Genomic DNA, 20942 nt, shown 5'->3' with positions numbered 1-20942 from the left:
CGAAGGTTTGTTGATTATATTAAATATAATATGCTACGATTGAGTTCAATTAATCTTTTATTTTTATTTTTATTATTATTATTATTATTTTTTTATTAAATCCTCAAAATTAAACGCTGATGTCACCGTATGGGTGATCCCAAGGTTCATTGCGATTTTCTACTCGGTAAGTATAGGGGTTAATTAATAGAGATGGATTACACATCAAATTACACATCAAAAACTGTTCAATCAGGACAAGACGTTGTGTTTAGAAACTTTAGATTTGTAAGGTGGCCATTTCTTATGACGATAAATAATAGGACATTATAAAATTATAGCTTTCTGCACCAAATGTGCGGGCTAGCACATGTTAGCTAATTTAATTCAAGGTCATTTTTGTCGCATATAATCATGTATGATACAATCATAGAGGGATGTAAGATTTTTTGAAGTATTGCATTAAGAAGCATTGCATTAGCCCACAACTATTATCCAACATTATAAATGTTCAGAATGAAGAACGGTGTTGCCAGATTGGTTTGTTTTACAGTCTAATTGTTAAAAATCAACGCAAAATTATATAATACACAACCAAAATAAATCCATAATTGACAATACAAATGAATCCATAACTACTACACTGTAGCATAACAATTTTTCAATATGAAATAAAACAATTCATATGTATTGTAATGTAATAAGTAATGCTGTCGTCAATTATTAACTGATTCAAAGTAAGTTAGCTTGCAAAATAAGTAAATTAGAAAATATATAACAATGACACGTATGAAAAATGATTGGTTATGCCAATAAGTTGTGTTGTGTTTATTGATGCTGTCTAAAGTGCACTGTATAAAGTGTGTGTGTGTGTGTGTGTGTGTGTGTGTGTGTGTGTGTGTGTGTGTGTGTGTGTGTGTGTGATGTAGATTTTAAAATGTCTCCAAAGAAGTTCAAGCCTTGCCCATTCTGCCAAGCACCTAACCAGGTGAGGGAAAGTTTAATAGAGCATTATGTCCATAATTCAAACATTGGTTGGTATCAATATCAGCCATGAGTATCAAGATCAGTCCATACCTAGTGATATATTTTATTGTGAGTTTGCAGGCAACACTCAGCACTACAGTATTCTAGCCTAATATTTATATAAGCACCCACAGACGATTAAAGCCACCACATCCCAAAGCATGGGCAAACTAGACCAACATTTTCTCAAGTTCTTAAACCTTTAGTTATTCAGTATGTATGTAGTTGTTTGAACATGATCTTCAAATCTGAATTTATATTCTTTCCCTTCTCTCAACAGGTCCCCTAGTCCCTTCATCATTTACTTTCAAACTTCAGCTTCGTTACAAAGCAAAAACAAAGGCACTTTTAAGAGCCACGTTTGTCTAGTTAATTGTTGTCAGTCTGTTTGGTTCTCTGTTGTTCTTGCTCTTTTGCTCTTCCCCCCTATCTCTTTAGTGTTGTCTTTTTTGTCCTTGTTCATCATGAGTGACAATTCCAGTTTCAAACAGGTCCTTAATGAGCTTGATGAGCTGGTTGAAAAATCTAAATTAAATTATGAACTCCAGACCTTGGAAGATTTTATCAATAAGATGCCGGGAGAACTTGAGGCAGCACCATCCACCAGCCAGCAACCAGTCCAGAAGGCTCCACCATCCACCAGCCATCAACCTGTCAGGTGGCTGAAGAGAGACAGTGATGGAAATGTTGTCTATGACAGACCAAGGTCATCCCGAAACCAAACAGGTCAGTTTTCTTTTTTCAGTCATATTACTTTAAGGAGAACTCCTCTGTTTTTTCACATATATCTAAAATAGAGATATAGATTGTTTTACCATTTGGGATTGAATACATGAATCAGTAGCATGTCTGGCCTGAGAAATTAGGTTTTTATTACATTCTCATCCAAAGCGGTATAGACAACGAAATTGGGCCAATAGAATTTTGTATCATTGTGTGGAATAAAATTAGCTTTTAAAACTCTGGATTTGTAATGCTGTAAAGGTTAATTTGTTTTGTTTTTCTGCTGCAGCTACTAGTCACAGCTACAGTCGTAAGACTGGTGCACATAGGATGTTGGACAGCAGCGTTGCGATAGCCAACTACTGTCCTCCTGACACTGTTGGTATGTTCTTCATTTTATCTCTATTAGTTCATTATGTTTATAGATTCTAATAATTAGAATGTAAATTACATGTTTTTTTGTGACAGAATAACCAACAACATCCATGTTGCACACTTTGATAGTGTAGAAAGTTTTTTTTAAATATGATTTACTATTTTAACAGAGACTTTCCTTGAAGAGCTAAACCACTCACAGGTTGATGACTTGGATGATCAGGAAACAGCACCAGCACCACCACGAGCTTCCTCAGACTGGTCTACTCGAAAAAGTCTCCTCTCAGAGAGGTGGGAGAAAGAGAGACCCTGTCTGGTGAATACCATGGTGGCACAACAAAATGTGACTACTCAGATCTGCCAACAATGTGGCAGCAGTCCAGCTGTTATCCGTTGTCGTGACTGCCGACCACAACCATTCTTCTGTGCTGATTGTGATGTCCGTATACACCAAATCCACGTGTTCCACAACAGGGATGCAACAATAGCTGGATTCTTTCAGCCATTGCCTCCAACAACCTGTGTCGTGGAGAGGGCTCTTTCCCAGTGTGGTAAGCTGTATTTCTTTTTTTTTTTTTTTTTTTTTTTGTGTGTGTCCCATTTAGGGCTGCACAATTATTGCAATCGTAATTGCAATATGATCCAATGCAACTGCCTAATGGTAAAACCTGCAAATAATCATGATAGGTGACATTTGACTTTTATATTCACGTCATTCATCTTGACTGTGCAACTTCTGGTTGGTGGGTGTGCGTAGTACGTGATGGCTACAAAAATTCTGATTGGTGAAGTTCAGTCGGTCAGTGGATGTTAGGCCCTGTCCCAAATGGCACCCTAAACCCTCAGGGTCTTCCTCTGAGACCGCACTTTCATAACGTAATGCCGCTCTGACTGCCGGGTAGAAGTCCTCTGAGTAGCTTGCAAACTTACGGGCCAGCTGAAGTGATCATCGAGGGTGCATAGCAGCCGCAAAAGCGAGGCTTTCGAGCATCCTTCTTTAAGCTTAAATGACAAACGGGACACCCTATGGTCTTGTGGACTTAACAGACACGCGCACGCAATGGCCATTGTAAGTCCACAAGACCGAAAGTGCACATGAAGTGTGCCATTTGGGACAGGGCCCTAGTCTTCCTATACACTGGCTGTGCTTACCTATCAGAGGTGGCACAAATTAAAGAGACATTTGGAATATTGAACTGAATCGAATCGTTTACATTCAAAAATTGTATTGAAATGGTAATCGCTTTATCTGTCAGAAAAAGTGCAATTATATATTGTACAGCCCTAGTCCCATTCTCAGTTTATTTAAATAACTTCACAGTATAATAGGCTTTAGAGGAATCTTTCGAGTACTTTCTCTGAAACACACTTAATGATCTTTTATCTTTAAAGTTTTTTTAACATTGGTTTAAAAAAAAAAATATTACAGAATACTTCCCAGTTAGTACATAGGAAGTTGCTTGTCTTTAATCCCTGAATATGATGTGTCTTTCAGTGTGTATTGTGCCGTTGGTGATGCCAGAGAAAATATGTAGTTGTTCTCCAGGACCGTTGAGTGTCAACACAGGAAAAGTTGTTGCTGTGGTTACAATGAATGGTAAGAATGAAAATTAACTTAATGGAACATTCCAGATCAAGTGGCTGTAGCATCCATATCAAATTCTGGGCAAAGTGTCGATAGGGACCTGGGTTGGACTTTAACCTTATTCCACTCCATAGGGCTCAAATATATGCTATATGCCACAGGGCTCTACCACTTGCTTCCTGCCAATTTTCATTAACCTATTTGAATAAAAAAAAAAAGGTTGTGCTATTGGCTTTGTAAATGTGTCCCGATCTATTTCCATTCAAGCGTTCCCTATAGTGGTCTGAGCTGGGCAGGATTTTTAGTATTCTGAAAAGTTCCTGCAGTATTCTGTCCCGTGCCGCAATAATGTGACGTTTTAGTCCCGCTCCCGCCCGCATCTATAAACTTATGTCGGGACATGTGGGAGGGACCTCTTGTTCCTAATGCGTTTGTCAGAGTTGTGCATAATACAATGTGTCCTTGATTTTTCCAGGACGATATGATCTCAGTATGCCTGAGATGAAATGCGAGGCATGCAAAGCCACATGGAGCGCCGGAGTAGATGACTTGGTCCGTAATGACTACTGGCCTGCTACCCTTCACTTTTCCACAATGTACGCTACAGATGTGTTTTGTTCATATGAAGAGTTGAAGATGGCAGCACCAGGACTGTCCTGCCAAGCATTTTTAAGAATGCTTGATCAACGAACTGTCCGATTTGGCCGTGTGAGTATTAGGGGTGGGAAACACTAACAAATGGTATTAACGTGTATCGCAGAATGACTATGGTGACATTATCAACACATTGATTATTATAATTGGAGTATGTTGATGATATCAAAACACAGTGATTAAGCTATACTCGATACATTGATAGAACATCATCTAAGATTCAAAGTCTTTGTGTAAAACTCCCACTCCGTAACGAAATCTAAATTTGTACACCACATTTTATCAACTCAAATTTGGCCTCACCTTTGACATTATTAACTTTAGTTAACTTAACTGTGAATTATGTTGACATGTTTTACTGTTCTGAAACAGACTGGGAAGATCACAGCAGACAGCTTCAGAAAAAGCTTTTTGGAGTGGGAGGCTGTTAAATTTGAGGTGGATAAGATCTGCAGGGAGGAGCATTTTGTCTGTCCTGCGTGCACCCCAGACATGCTTGCTGTTTCTGTGGACGGAAATCGCAAGCACTACCGCTTTAAGAATGCAGCAAGGTACTTACAAAATGTGTATAATTTGCAGTGTTGTTAAAGTAACCTTTGCTGTGTCATATTGAAAGTCAATGTGTACCCTTCTTTTATTTAGATCTGAAGAACAAGCCTTATTTGATGGCATCTTCATTGCAAAAGATGATGAAGTAGAGAGATTTGTGGATTACATTCATTCTACCACCAACCATGTAAACTTGTATAATATTTCCAAAAACACCACCAATAACATCTTACATTTGACATTGTTTGGGTGAGTTCTGACTATTTATATGAACCTTTTACCATGTTGTAGGTCTCTGGAAGAGGTGTCTGTGGAGGGGAGTGGTCAGCTGCCAGGGAAACGTCTCAGAGATCCTCAAGTAAAATTGATGAGGAGGGACTTGAGCTTGCAGTCTGTCGACATGGAGTTTTTCTTGGCGCTCTTAACTTGTACAGGGGAGAAATCTATGCTTATCCCCTCTACCTGCAGAACAAGCTGGCAAATAAGCCAATACGCTTTTTTGCCATGGATGTAACCTGCAAGTACTGGCCCTACCTCAACAAAGTGGCAAAAACCTGCCCTGAGCTCCAGCATCTTCTTAGCATGAAACCATTCCTCTCAGTGTTTCATGCCAAAGCCCATGATTTTAAATGTGAGGTAAGAAAACATTACCATGTCGTTAACTGTCCCTAAACACCTGCAAAGGTATGTTGGCAGCATTTAAGCATTTTCTTTAATAGGTTAAATGGAGTGGAGCTTATCAGCAAGGGGCCGGATTGACACTTGGGGAGGAGGTTGAGCAGTGTAACGCCTTCCTCTCTAGGATTGCTGTAACGACGAAGCACATGTCCAAAGCAGGTAAGGTAACCACACACTGCACTACTTAGATTTAAAGTGTTACAAAAAATTGTAGCCAGTGAGGGACATGTGGTAAAACACAGATTAGTGTATTTTTTTCCATTTTTGCAGGACGTACAGACATGCTTACACTGATGGCCATGCGCTGGAATCAGCAAAAGTTTAATAACTTGGCTACTTCACTTGCCTGCCGATATCAGAAGGTAGAGATGATTATTGTTATGTTCTTATATTGTAAATACCTTCTATTGAATATTGTTGAAGGTATAACATTTTTCTTCTTTCATATCCTTTTTTTTTGTTGTTATTTAAGGCCACAAAACGCCTGGAGAGCCAACTTCAGGACCTGGAAAGCATGAGAATCCAGCTGGCAGTGACACAGGTTGAAGTTGAGGGCTGGGTCACTGATATTAAGGAGTGGGCAGAAGGTGAGAGTTATACTATTACTTCAGTGTCTCAGTTCTGCAGAATAATGGGAGACATGCTTCTGCAAGTAATTACTGTTTTAAAATGAAATCATACATACACTGTTTTTTTGGTCATGTACTTTTGCAATTAAAATGCAAAATTTTAGTATGTAGTGCATGCACACTGAAAATCATGTCGAAACAAAATGCCAACAAAATTACCACAAAAAAAAGGAAGCAAAGAGGGATAATCCTTATGACTTCCCTGTGATGTTCTGTTACATTGAGACTTAGGTCATTTCAGTTACTGCCATGAAAATGTAAGCGAAATGTTTGCACTTTTCTTCTCAGCAACAACATCCCAAAAAAATGCTGATCTTGACGTGGTGACCAGTAGAATGGAGGTGCTGGTGGCCAGCATTAAAAGAAGGTCCCAACGCCTTTACAAAGACACCGATGGCAGCAAAGGTCGGGCCCGGATTCGGCGCAAAATCAGAGAGGAGAAGGCCATTCTTAGCTCTGTTGTTGAAAAATACAACAGTATGGTTCCAGATACAGAAAGAGTCATCTTTGACATCATTCTCTCTGACGAGACAGTTTGGCCATGGCAGCTTTCACATTGTGGTATGTATACAAATCTGTTGCCAATTTTGTTAGATTCACATAGTAGCACAACACCAATTATGCCTTATCACAGATTATTTCAGAAATTCTTTGAAAAATACTTAAAATGGACTTATTTTCCACAACTGTATCCCCAGACGCTGTAGATTTGAAAACCAAGAGGAAGGCCTTTGATGTTGTGATGGCAATAAGGAGGCTTGAGGAGGAGAAGAAGATTGTTCTTTCTGAGATGGCAAAGCATTGGAAATCTCTCTCCACTCGTGCAGACACACTCAAGGAGATGTCATGCCAGCTTTCCAGTGAGGCATTGAAAAGTATGTATTTAAGTAATGTGTTCATTGTACATTGTAATTTTTTTTTTCTGATCATTTTTGTTTTACTCCCATAAGGTGAGCTGTGGGATCCAAATGAACAAGGGATCAAGGGTTTCCTCAGCTTAACTTTGAGAAAGAAGCAAGAAGTCAGCAGAAGGATGAAGCATGCAAGAGACTGTTATGCTCAAGTTTTGACTGGAACAAGTATGGACTTCCAGAATGATTGGGATGGATACGACAGTGATTCTGAAATGTCAGATGACTGAGTTTGAGGAGCACTCTAAGTGAGAGATGAGCATTAAATAAATTTTATTTTGAATCCTTATATTTGTCAGTGTTTCCTTTTAATTTTTAGTTGTTTTTTTTAGCAGTGGGGGCAAGTGCAAACATATTCACCAGTTAACTTAATTTAAAACCGTGTACATTTTACCTCTGGGTGCGGACCCCAAGAGGTAACCTTAGCTGACGCCAGATCAGTATTTTCAGATCATACGACCTACATTCACTATACAAGCCGATCTGAGATCTAAAATAACGGGCACGTTGGTATAATTCAGGCAGGCATTACTAGTTGCTTGCAGATGTGTCAAAAATGAGTACACATATGTTGTAAATAAAAAAATATTTGTTTATAAATCTCTGCTTCATTATTAAAAATGTGTGTGTTTTCATTGTAACTGGTCAGAATCTGATTGGGGGGGGGGGGGGGACATTTGTAAAATGGAGCTTGTCCTCATAATGTTTTCCATGCGTAAATGAAGTTTACAGCTACAATACACGCTATATAAGTTTGTAAAAAATAAAAAGGAACATGCAGGTGTAATGACTCTACAAAACAGCTTTCCCATACATGTTTCAACCATTGTCACAGCACACCTGAGAAGTCAATAAAAAAAGTAATAGTAGCCTACTTAATAAATTATTAATACAATGATTTTACTTTCATACTGCTCCAGATCCAGGCCTATGTAATGTTTTATGAACAACTTTTCTCGTAGTTTTCTCTTCTTTTTCCTGTTGGCTGCTTTCTAATGAGAAATGTGCATTTTATTTTTACTAAACTAAAGATACAGATAATATACATTCCCTGAATGAAGATTATCTTTCGTTGCTATGGCGGTTACTACGACGCTGAAACCACGCAGCTTGCATTATGTACTTCCGCCCAGAAATATTTTCTTCACCTTTTTCTCCTCAGAAAAAAATTAAATATGATAAGTGAACAATGCAGTATATTCATGTTAATGCTATTACATTTACTAATTTCTCCGTTAATTCTGAGAAATATGTTTTGTTGTTTTTTTCCCTCGTGCTGTGGGCGGAGTTTGCGCGTTCTACTGTTTTGGCTAAAATATCTTAAATAAACCAACATTTTTAATTTTTGTTAACATAGATTATCTAAATGTAGTGTAATTACTAGTTTGACTGCACTAGATATTTGATATATTCAGTAGAGATATCGGTAACACTTTATTTTGATGGTCCCCCTATAGATAGTCTATAGACATTCTACTGACTATAAGTTACTTTACAAGTACATATCTACTTACTCTCATCAGGGTATAATCTGTAGATTGTCTATTAAATGTTCAACAACGCATTAGCAGACATGCAACAAATCCTCAATAAGGTCTCAGTACTTTAAGTACCACAAATAAGAGCTTTTAAGTAGCCAGTATGTAGCTATTAACCAATTTATCAACATACTTTCAGTAAACATTCAGTTGTCTATAAGTAGATGTTCAACAGCATATTAGCAGACATGCAACAAATCCTCAATAAGGTCTCAATACTTTAAGTAACGCAAAATAAGAGCTTTTAAGTAGTCAGTATGTAGCTATTAACCAATGTATCAACATACTTTCAGTAAACATTCAGTTGTCTATAAGTAGCAACACAACATAATTTCAAATGAACTTTAAGAATATACCATGTTACTTACACTTGATCTTCTGCTTTCGTAAGGATTTTCAGGAGTACTCTACTGACCGTTTGTTGCATATAAATTACCTTTCAGTAGACTATCAGTTTACTTTGAGTTCAATTCATATATTCCTCTGTTGCCACACTAGGCCCATCAAAATGAAGTGAAAAACAAAGAAATGCTGTTGAAAGACTCTTACAGGCCCGCATCATAGGCTACTAGTCAGTAGATTTTCAGCAGACAGTCAATAGATACAACAAACATTACCGACACTGATAACTATTGGGTTTAATATTAAAGGTGCAGTGTGTACATTTTAGCGATATCTAGTGGTGAGGTTGTGAATTGCACCACCCACCGCTCACCCCTCCCTTTCAAAGCACATAGAGAAGCTATGGTGGCCGACACGGGACAAATATGTCGTCATAGGAGAGAGCAGAGAGTGGCTAGCGCATTGTACAGAAGTTTGTCCGTTTAGGGCTACATGACAGTGCAAAATGGTGACTTCACTGTAGAAGCCCACGGTGTATGTAGATAGAAATGTCTCATTCTAAATAATAAAAACATTACAGTACATTTAGTACATTAATTTATTCACCACTGAAATCATAGTTATGTATATTATATTGCATTTCTGTCAATAGATCCTCATAAATACTACACACTGAACCTTTAAGAAAATAACCACAAGTACCACAGTAGGCTACAAGTACATATCTGCCAACAGCAAAATAAATACCAGAGTCATTAGTTTGTCCAGCCAACTGCTTTTAATGAACGGCTGTATAAAAAAGGAGCACAGCGTTCAATTTGAACACAACAAAGAGCTAAGCATGGAAATAAAAACGTATTGTTTTTTTGTTAAGAAAACTGCTTAGCCTAGAATGACACAAAAATAAATAAAATAAAGTATTTGTACGTTTTTGTTCCCTTCGGTTCAAACACTGTTACAAATAAAAGTTAACAAAGACATATAAACATTGAAAACAAACTCTAAGCGAACACAGCAAACAACATTTGGTAACACTTTAGAATAATATTAATAGGTCCGTTATTAATAGATAATCTATGCAGGAAGTAATGCAGGACAAATAAGTAGCACTACATTAACATTTCAGATACTACTATAAACTAATATAGAAACAAGCTGAACTAATCAGTAAGTAATATTGAATTCAGGACTAAGATAGTTCCTTATTAAGTAATCAATAATGACTGACTGAGATTAGCCTCATTAATAACTATTAACTAACTGACCAATTATCACATTATTGTGTCTGACATGTAATTAATCATATTCTTTACTCTGAATAAAGTCATAAAATGCATCACTAATTACTTAAGTGTTAACTAGTCATTATGCAGGAGCTACTAGTTATCTGGACCATTATTTTAAAGTGGAAAATATTTTTTTCACTTTAAAATAATGGTCCAGATCACCAGTAGTCCTTGAAGAGTGATTGGGTTCTTGAGTAATTAGTAATGCATTTTATTACTTTATTCAGATTAACAAAGGACAATTTGTTAAGAACTACTAGTGATCTAACAATTTTTTCCACTTTAAAATAATGGTCCAGATCACTAGTAGCTCCTGCATAATGACTAGATAACACTTAAGTAATTAGTGATGCATTTTATGACCACATTGAGAGTAAAAAAAGATAATTTCTCACATCTCAGACATGTTAATGTTGTAATGATTTAGTAATTCTTTATAATTTTTCCTTGTTACCTATTAGTTATTAGTGACGCCAGTCTAACTCAGTAACTATTAATTACATAATAAGGAACTATCTTAGTCCTGAATTCAATATTACTTACTGATTAGTTCAGCTTGTTTCTATATTAGTTAATAGTAGTAGCTGAAGTGTTAATGTAGTGCTACTCTTTAGTCCTGCATTACTTCCTGCATAGTTATCTATTAATAACGGACCATTATTCTAAAGTGTTACCCACATTTTTTCTTTTCTTAACTCACTTATTTAAACAAAAAGGCAAAAGTGAACCTTTCATTTTCATCGATAGCACTTTTTTTTTAACCTCCCCCACAATGTGTTCTTTGCACTTCTCCGCAAATTCGGCTAGCTTCCCTGGGGTGAAGCTGATGTCATTGAATTGGACCCTGTCCGCAAAGTACAGCTCTGCAATTGGAGCGAGCTGGGCCACTGCATTCCGGGAGACGCCCTCTTTCCTGAAAGCTTTGGTCATGGTTGCTCCACGTTGTGTGAGTTTCAGGAGTCTTCTGTATCGAGAAATGACATCCCGAACATTTTGGGCTGAAAAATAATTAAAACAAACAAAAATGAATACGTCACCATATGTGTCTTTGGTTGTATTAAAAAGTTTTTTAAGGTTTTAAGTTAGATGATTTTTACAAATTAGCTGAATAGAATTTAACCCATTTAACCCACCTTCAAATAATTTGACATGGATATTTATTTTTTAATGATGTAATATTGTTTGGCTTTATATATATAACCAAAATTATATTTGTATAATTTTTTTTAATGACCCTAGAACTTAATTCAAATTTGTTCAGTCTAGAAACTGTTTTAGAAGATCGTTTTGGAGTGTGATATTGTTCTGACAGGACAACCTGTAGCCTTCATCCAATCTAGACTAGCAACCAGATTAAAGACTCGCAAGGTTTTTTACTCAGCCCTGAACATTTTGAGGAAGTAATAGTAATATTTGTCCCACTTTATATTAGGTGTCTTTAAAGGGGGGGTGAAATGCTGTTTCATGCATACTGATCTTTTTACACTGTTAAAGACTTGGAATCCCATACTAAACATAGACAAAGTTTCAAAAGTTAAGGTGGACGTTTGATGGGAGTATTTCTTTGTCAAAAATACTACTTCCGGTTAGTCATAAGTTTCGGCAAGTTTTTTGAGATCATGCGTTCCCATTGACGTTAGTGGGGGCGGAATTTCCTTGTATGGGCCTTACGGACAATTCTACCGGAAGCGCGTGAGAGAGAGCGAGGGAGAGAGCGAAAGCAACAGCCTACGCCCATCAAAGCGCTGGCTAAACAGGTGATATAACCAGTAGCTACTGACTTACCCACTGATAGGCCGGCGGTCGATCTGTATTAGCACTTTCCTCACGCGACGGGCGAATCACTTTCCTCACAGAGCGACTCACTTTCCTCAGGCGGCAGGCGAATCGCTTTCCTCACTGAGCGAATCACTTTCCTCACGCGGCGGGCGAATCACTTTCCTCACCGAGCGACTCACTTTCCTCACGCGGCGGGCGAATCACTTTCCTCACTGAGCGAATTACTTTCCTCACAGAGCGAATCCCTTTCCTCACAGAGCGACTCACTTTCCTCACGCGGCGGGCGAATCACTTTCCTCACAGAGCGAATCACTTTCCTCACGCGGCGGGCGAATCACTTTCCTCACTGAGCGAATCACTTTCCTCACAGAGCGAATCACTTTGCTCACAGAGCGAATCACTTTGCTCACAGAGCGACTCACTTTCCTCACTGCAGCGCGCTGCTGCACACGTCATTATTTAGCTCGACTCACACGACACGCCCCCACCCGCTCGGCTTTTTTCGGAAAGACTCGGAACAGCGCATCTTTCTTATATAATTATAAAAAAAATAAAGACTTTTCGGAGATATGCAGGATGCAATGCTACTCTATAGGTACTCAAGATTGACATGACACTGACTGAAACTGAGTGTTTCACCCCCCCTTTAACTACTATGTACTTATTTCAAAAAGATTAATTGTTAGGTACAATGTACTTATTGTGTTTATGTTGCATTATAAAACACTTTTATCCATTCCTCACTCTCGTCTAAAAACTAAGGGAGAGCTTTTTCTGTTGCCACCCCCCATCTTTGGAACCAATTGCCCCTAGACATCCGCCCTGTACCTTCCATGTTATTACATAGTAGTTAAAGAAACTTAATATGAAGAGGGTTCTTAATACCTAAAACCAAAGGTGCCTATGTACTGTTCACAAGAAAGAACAACATATCATATAAGTCATTTGTGGATTATGTATATTAGGGCTGTTGATATAATGTGTAAATTTAATTAACTACATATATGTCATCTTTATGACATTTTATATTGTTGATCAGTCATGGGTAGGGTTGTGAATCTTTGGGTAGGCAGCGAATCGATTCGATTCATGATTCATAGGTTTTCGATTCGATTCAAGAACGATTTTTGCCAATTCAGAACGATTCAATTCGAGATGATTGACATTAAAATTCAATACGATTAGATTATGCATTTTCTTATATGCATTCATAGGATTATTAAAATACTTCCCCTAATGTGTCTTAGGCAGGGTGTGAATTATACAGCAGCCTTCAGAGGTCAGAGAGTGGGCAACAAACCCACTAACACTTTACAATAAGGTTCATTAGTTAAGTAAGGGATAATGTCCACCCAGCCGGTTGTTATCTCAGAATAAACCCCTTCAGAGCGATCAGGACCCCGAGGCAAAGCGGAGCATCACTCTGAAGGGGTTTATTCTGCGATAACAACCGGCTGGGTGGACATTATCCCGCTTATTACACGGCTACTAGTCTCAAATAAATTAGACACAAAATATTGTCTTGAGATTAAATATTTTATTAGCTCAAGCTTCCGCGAAGAAAAACAGTTCCAACCTGCTTTAAGCCTTTATCTATTGCTGCTAAATGTTGAGAATGAATGCTGAAAGGGTTAGTTCAGCCAAAAATGAACCCAAGCCTATAATTTACTCACCCTCAAGTCATTATAGGTGTTTACGACATTCTTCTGTCAGACAAATACAATCAGAGTTATATTTAAAAAGTCCAGGATAACGTTAATCCCAGCAGTTGTTGTAGTTGTGTTTGAAGTCCATAAAAAATGCAGCTGTCCGTCAAATAACGTGCTCCACACGGCTCCGATGGGTTAACAGAGCCTTCTGATCGATGCGTTTGTGTAAGAAAAATATCTATATTAAAAAAGTTATAAAGGAAAGCCGCCTTGAAGTCTTCCATTGTAACCCACGGCTGTTTAAGCCACAAGATGGCGCCAGCGTTAAGCATAGAAGTAGAACCGGTCAAGATAACTCTAAGTACCCGGATGAGCGGTGTGTGTTATCTGGAAATAACATACCGCTGGAATGCGCGATTGACCAATCAGAATCAAGTATTAATGAACTGCACTTATAAAGCATTTATTTATCTTTGTTGATATTAATTTTACCATTTACTAATGCATTATTAAAATCTCGTTAACATTATTTGTTGCACATATGAACTAACATGAACAAACCACGAACAGCTGGATTTTTATGAAGTAATGTAATGTTGAACAGAGGTGATGTTCATGGTTAGTTCATGTTAAATACCAAATTATTTTATTTTTTATTAGTTTAACTAACATGAAAGAACCATGAGCAGTTCATTTGTTACTGTATTTGTTAATCTTTGTTAATGTCAGTTAATAAAAATACAGCTGTTCATGTTAGTTCACAGTGGATTAACTAATGTTACCAAGATTTTGATAATGTATTAGTTAATTTTGAATTTGACATTAACAAAGATAAATAAATGCTTCATAAGTGCAGTTCATAAGTAGCCTGACAAGCCAGACCCACATCAAGATGTTTGGTCTGGAAACTCACCATTGACGGCTCAATCAGAGGGGCGGGATAAACGGTTGTCTTTCAAACTCCCTCTGCACGCGATAGGATAGCGGTACAACCAAACAGAGCAACGAAGGTGAAGCAGAGCTCACTGATAGATTAAACATTCGCCGTATCCGGTCGGCTTAACTCCGAACACATCTTCCCTTCTTAAGAATGACTTCAGTGCTGTTCTTTGTTCTTTTCTCAGAGAAAAGCTTAACTCCAAGTCTTCCAGAGTCGCGGTCAAAGCTGATTCGAAAGACCGCCGTTCGCCAGTTTCTGTGTTTACTAGAAGCACGCAAACGCAACTCGGCTGTCATTTTGTTAAGCCCCGCCCACCGACTCTATACACGATGTGATTGGCCCGAACAGAGTTTGGTTTTTCCAGACCAGATGTGTATTGAGAGTTCCTAGACGACACTCGCGGGCAGATTAGATTTGCTGCCGCTAGGGTGCGTCTAGATTTCTAGGCTAGTTCATAAGTGCAGTTCATGTTAACTAATGTAGTTAACTAATGTTAACTAATGAAACTTACTGTAAGTGTTACCCCAAAAAACTTTTGTCCATTGTTAATGTCAGTTCATATAGTTAATTTATTGTTTTATTATTATTATTACACAATTTACTTTAATAGCCTATATAAAATGGCATTTGTAGAAATTTACATGAGCCAAAATTTAAAAAGGCTTTAAAAGTATTGTTAGTTAATGCAAACTATTGCGTAGGATAGTGTTAATGGCTACACAGCCTTATTAAAGTGTCCCAGGCATTAAACATGCAATGCTTCCATGGAGAGGAAATATCAGGCACTTTTCCAGCTAAACTTTTCTTCACGGAATAGAAAGAAAAGCCTTCTTTGCTCTCTTTATACGGAACATTTTCCTTATGATTCTGAAAGTAAACGCGCCGGTGTCTACTGTTACTATAGTATCGGACGCAACTTTAATGCACATCGTAGATGATTGATAGATAAACCGCATGCTCTTATTTCAGTGTTGGTAATGTTGTAGTTACTTTAGCAGTTTGTTAATATAAATTTCAAAGCTTTAAATAAAATATATAAGACGTGCAAGTAATACGATATATCGCAATAATGAACATATAGATAGGTTGTTGACTTGATGCGGCATTTTCATTGTCACACGAGATAAAAAATAATTTAATTAGTATTATCATCATTTAAAATGCAGTAAATTAAATATTTCTTTTACTTTTTTGAGCCAAATCTCAAAATTGTCCTATGGTGTTACAAGCATGGTTCAATAAGTTACAACTTTTATAAATTAAAAAGAAAAGAATAAAATTTAATAAATAGCTCAGGCATAAAGTGTCTATTTTAGTAAATGGAAATAATTTGTGGGTCTTTAATGCAGAGACTCTCCCCATATGTTTGTAGCAGGGGTCTCCAACCTTTCATTTGAGAGCTACTTTTTAAAAATGAAAGTCACAGAGAGCTACATGTTGTACAATACTTAAAACTCTTAAATAATCAAGCAATCAATCAATCAATCAACCAATCAATCTATCAACTTTATTTATATCGCTCTTCTCCAACGCCGATTGTGTCAGAGCAGCTTCAGTGTTAAACAGGACAATACTGCAGCAGAATTAGATTTGGCTGTACAGTCGTTCTGGAGTAAACAGTGATGTTATCAGCTTATTTTAATTTATCAGACAGAGACAATGTTGGCAGATCAGTATTATAGTTTATAGAATTAATTTGTATATTTAGTTGAATAACTTAGATCATAATTTTAGTGCCCCCAACTGAGCAAGCCAAGCCAAAGGCGACATATTAATATTATATAATAATTAACATTATTATATAATTGCATCAAATAATGCATCATAATTCTTATATTAACAACTATCCAAACTGTCTTACACCAGAAAGAGTGTAGTCGTAGTTCCAGTAGTCAGCATAAAAGTTTTACGGTACTCTGTTCCGTAAACACAAATTTAATATGTTAATTATTTATGATGATAATCACTATAAATAAATAATACATGAACATTTAAAGGGTGTATGCTGTTTAAAAGTAAACATTGTATATAAATAAAAGATCAAGTGAAAAATAAGCAACCATCTAGGCATAAATATTATTAGTAGTAGAGACGTATTATTATTACACAGAGATGTAGCTAAATTTACTGTACAACAGTAGCCTAATATATATTCTGTCAATTTCTTCCAAGTTAAACCAAGCTTTTATTTTGACGGGTTGCCTTTAAGTTGACCTTTGAGTGTCTGTGTTCATGAGATGAAATTCTCACGAAGTGACGGTTTATGCGTTTGTGTCCTCATATAGTGACACACGGCAGAGACTACAAAGACAGTGAGAGTCACACATGGGCGTGTCTATCCTGCCAGCCATTCACACAGAGACGCAGAACATGCAGGAGTAATAATGAAATAGTATTTTTCAGTTTAATATTCACAGTATATATTCGGCTACAATCTGGAGCCCTGCACTTAGATTAACACGTAAGCGACTGAACGCAGCTGCGGATACCGGATATACTAGGATGTTGGTACTAATGCTGGTATCGTCACATTTTAAAAATTTCACTACCGACATGCCACCGAAGTACTAGTACTTCCCTATATTTGGATGTTTACATGTACAATTGTTTATAAATAAAAATAATAACCTCACTGCCGCTACGTTAAACTTGATTTGCGTTGGAGGGAGTAGGACACCTGTCTATATTAGCTCACTCTGATTAGATAAAAAGTACATCTTGGCGAGCTACCTCCAATCAGGTGCAACACTTGCGACCGACGTGTTGGAGACCCCTGGTTTGCAGTATATAATATAATATAATGTAATGTTAAATATAATGATGCACTTAAAAGTTAATGGCCAAACGTATCATTAAAAAAGTTCACAATGCTGTTGCAGCTGAAATATAATGTGGATTACATTGAACAAATATCTTTTAGTCAGGTTAAATACTGATAATTGATCACTCAAACCCCTTTATCTAAACATCTCTACTTAATTCCCACATCCATCATGTTTGTAATTTTTTATCACTTTTTATCCGCATTTGTAGTTCTATTCGAATCCTTGTCCAGCTCTCGTTGGGTTGTGGGTAATATCAGCCGTTAGAGTGCGTGTCGATCTGCACTACTAATTCGGACCGGAAATAGTAAACCATCCGGGTATCTTTGAAATACTCTTTTCAGCATACTACGGTTTGGGACACACTAGTTCTATTTTTTAATACTTTTTAGTATGGATAGTATGCAATTTGGGATGCAGCCTCACTCTCTGACAGCAAATGCAGTCGTTACACCAGTAACTGCGTAAACAAAGCAAACCCTGTAAACTGTTTTCTGAACCGTATTTACAGTAAATTTTTCAAACAGCCATTCAGATTTTTGTATTCACAATTGGTGTTCATAGCACTCGAATACATAAAATACATAGATCTAATAGGCTAATATTTTTATATTTGAATCTGGATACCTACTATACAACATGCCCTAGATATTGAAAATGTTGAGATTCTTTATTACATTACATTAATAAAATCTAAAGTTGTAACTGTATTATTTAATGGACCTAAGCTAACATGAACTAAAAATTAATCTGTTGTATTTTTATGTATCTTTTTAATGTATCTTTGTTAATGTTTTTTAACTAACATTAACAAAGAATAACTAACATATTTAGCTTTAATTTGTTTGAAACATTTTGTTTACTTTATAATATTTTTGTCTATTGCTTAGTAGTATTTAAATGTTATATTCTTTTTGTTATAAACAAAAAAAGATTTTAAACCTGTTATAATATGACAACCCTTTTTTTGCAACTTATTTCAATATCATGATGTTACTGACACCATGATAAAAGCTTTAGCAATTATCATAACATGAAAACTGATACCTTGACTTGCCTAATAATAAGCCCTAAGGTACAACAGGGCTAAAGGCACACCTTAAGAAAAATGTGCTTTTCATTACTCTAATTGGTGTATGGTTGCAGAAAAAATATATGTTTACACATTGATGGAGCAAAAGAAAATCTCCTTCAGTTTACATTGGTCAGCTCCTGCATCAGCATCATACGCATATGTCTTAGTGCTCACGTGAACAGCACTGGCTGCCACAGAACTCGGGAGCGCAACGAAAAGAGCATAGGAGACCGAGACAGGCTAGAAAGAAATTTGTTGAATAAAGGTGTTATTTCTGTTTGTTTTGCGCACAAAAAAGTATTCTTGTCGCTTCATAAAATTAAGGTTGAACCACTGCACTCATGACTAATTTAAGTCTAGTACAGTATTATATAGTATCTAGTATATATTTCTTATATTTTTTCTTGAAAATGGCTGATGGTTTGGCTAGATAAGACCCTATGCCTCAGCTGGGATCGTGCAGAGCCTCTGAAGCCTTCCATTTCACTATTTCACATTTTTATCTGTGGACTGTTTCTGTAAGGGAAACCACTGTAAAAATGTTATGTGAACTGTGTTTACCTCGTTTTATCTTGTCATATTCTTTCTTGTCCTTCTTTTTGTTCTTCTTATGTTTCTTGCTCTTGTTTTTCTTGCTTTTGCTTTTCTTTTTTTTTCTTCTACGAAGAGTTTCTTCTGAACTTGAACTTGAAGAGGAGTCATCACATGATTCTTCTGTGACTGATGACTCTACATCAGTTGATGTGCTCCCATCACTAGATAGGTCAACAGCGCCAGTTTCTTCATGTGCCACTGATGTACTAGGAATCAGATCATCTAAATGAAGACATAGCAATGCATCAAAATCAATACAAATGCAAGTAACAATTCAGATTTTCTTTTATTGCCATTGCATACAATGAAATATAGGTGTACTAGCCAAAAGTGTTCAAAAAAATTTTTAAGGATAAAAAATCTATACAATCTAATATATACAATGTTAATGTAGATTATACAAAGAATATATTGAGCTGTTACTTTGCTGTGCTGAAAGCTCCACTACTTGCTGCCGAAGCTCGCTGTTCAGGGCTTCCAACTCATTCACTTTATTTTGTAATACTTCCGCCTTGTTCTGCCACATCAGTATTTCTTGCTTAATTGGCTTCATTGTTTTCACTGGAGCTAAAACAACAACGAAAACACAGTGACAGTAATAACACATTTAAATAGTTAAATGTAGTTATTATATACAGAAGTAACATTATATAAATATATTTGAATAGATAACAGATCTCCTTTACATTGAAGGGAAAAAAAATAAACAAAAGAAACTAGTGTCTAGTTAGTGTAAGAAAACTGCTATTTGCTAAATGATTACTATTTGTCAAATGGCTTACCTTCACATTCATCTTCTACACTTTCTATGTTGCGTTTTTTGCGGGTGTTGTAATGTGACATCTAACAATCAAAACATGTATTAATTAATTAAATCAATCAATCAATCAATCAATAAATAATGTCACATACAGTAGCATGCATCCAGTCAATGTAACACTCATTTAAGAGGTTGGCAAAATGCTCACGGTAAGACCTCAATGCTCAAGGTCTTTATGCCTTCATTTATGCCACATGTCTGACCAACTAGCAGTTAGCCAAGTCTTAAAAATAAGAGGCAATAATGGTCTTATTTAGTCTTTTTGGTCTTAGATTTTACCAAAGTTTTTAATGCAAGTGACTTAAAATAGTTACAAGAAGTTTTAAAAAATAGATGACTAACTTATTACTATTACTATTACTACCTATTACTATTAATACTATTCTTAGCAATTCAACAGGGCCCAGTCTTCTTTACTAATGACTAAGTGACAAAGTTACATTTTTCCCCTTTGTCATTGTTATATTTCTAGTACACTTGTATACAAAAAAAGGTATTTAATTATTGTAATTAATATGCTTGAATACATTGAAAAGGAAAATACACAAATCTAGTTTGCTACAAGTGACAGTGTAGTCGAAATGGATCACACTATAAAACACAGAAACAAATCAAGCTGATCACTTTTCACTGCTTGAAACAGGACTTTGAATTGAGTCAAATTACATAGTAAGTCAAAAACTAAATACAATACCTTTTCCCACCGTTGTTAAGGCGCCTGGAAGTACGGGAGTTCAAAAATGGCTTTCCTGCCGTTAAGGACGATCCGTTAGGAGGCAAAACATAAGCAGCTTTTAAGTTGTCTTCCTCAAGAGGGCACTTGGCTGCTCACACTAAAACGTATACTCTTTTATAAAACGCAGAATATATTATTTCAATTTATCTGACATAAAACGAAATTCTGCCCTGGTAATAATAAAAAAAAAAAAAAAAAAAAATATATATATATATATATATATATATATATATATATATATATATATATATA

At 36.4% G+C, this 20942-nt stretch overlaps 3 protein-coding genes across 3 annotated transcripts; 2 read left to right on the top strand and 1 right to left on the bottom strand.

The window, feature by feature from the left end:
- The first annotated feature begins 1144 nt into the window (after window positions 1-1144).
- On the top strand, window positions 1145-5376 carry LOC137058893 (uncharacterized). The gene is made up of 9 exons (XM_067432389.1): window positions 1145-1731; window positions 2018-2110; window positions 2274-2654; window positions 3599-3700; window positions 4164-4396; window positions 4715-4893; window positions 4985-5078; window positions 5183-5306; window positions 5360-5376. The coding sequence occupies exons 1-9, from the start codon at window positions 1470-1472 to the stop codon at window positions 5374-5376; spliced, it is 1485 nt and encodes a 494-aa protein (XP_067288490.1). The 5' UTR covers window positions 1145-1469.
- LOC137058294 (uncharacterized) lies at window positions 5336-7644 on the top strand. Its single transcript, XM_067431529.1, has 7 exons — window positions 5336-5527; window positions 5611-5728; window positions 5840-5931; window positions 6042-6156; window positions 6487-6759; window positions 6897-7073; window positions 7149-7644. Exons 1-7 carry the CDS (start codon window positions 5396-5398, stop codon window positions 7337-7339), a joined length of 1098 nt encoding a protein of 365 aa, XP_067287630.1. The 5' UTR covers window positions 5336-5395; the 3' UTR covers window positions 7340-7644.
- Window positions 7645-10876: 3232 nt separating this feature from the next.
- LOC137058588 (coiled-coil domain-containing protein 106-like) lies at window positions 10877-19977 on the bottom strand. The gene is made up of 4 exons (XM_067431906.1): window positions 19917-19977; window positions 19558-19701; window positions 19102-19356; window positions 10877-11273 (listed from the first exon to the last, which is right to left on the bottom strand). Exons 1-4 carry the CDS (start codon window positions 19975-19977, stop codon window positions 10972-10974), a joined length of 762 nt encoding a protein of 253 aa, XP_067288007.1. The 3' UTR covers window positions 10877-10971.
- Window positions 19978-20942: the final 965 nt, after the last annotated feature.

Source organism: Pseudorasbora parva, chromosome 22 (genome assembly GCF_024679245.1).
Source record: "Pseudorasbora parva isolate DD20220531a chromosome 22, ASM2467924v1, whole genome shotgun sequence".
Lineage (NCBI taxonomy): Eukaryota > Metazoa > Chordata > Actinopteri > Cypriniformes > Gobionidae > Pseudorasbora > Pseudorasbora parva.
Note: the sequence above shows the minus strand (reverse complement) of the source record. Positions and strands in the feature narration are given on the sequence as shown.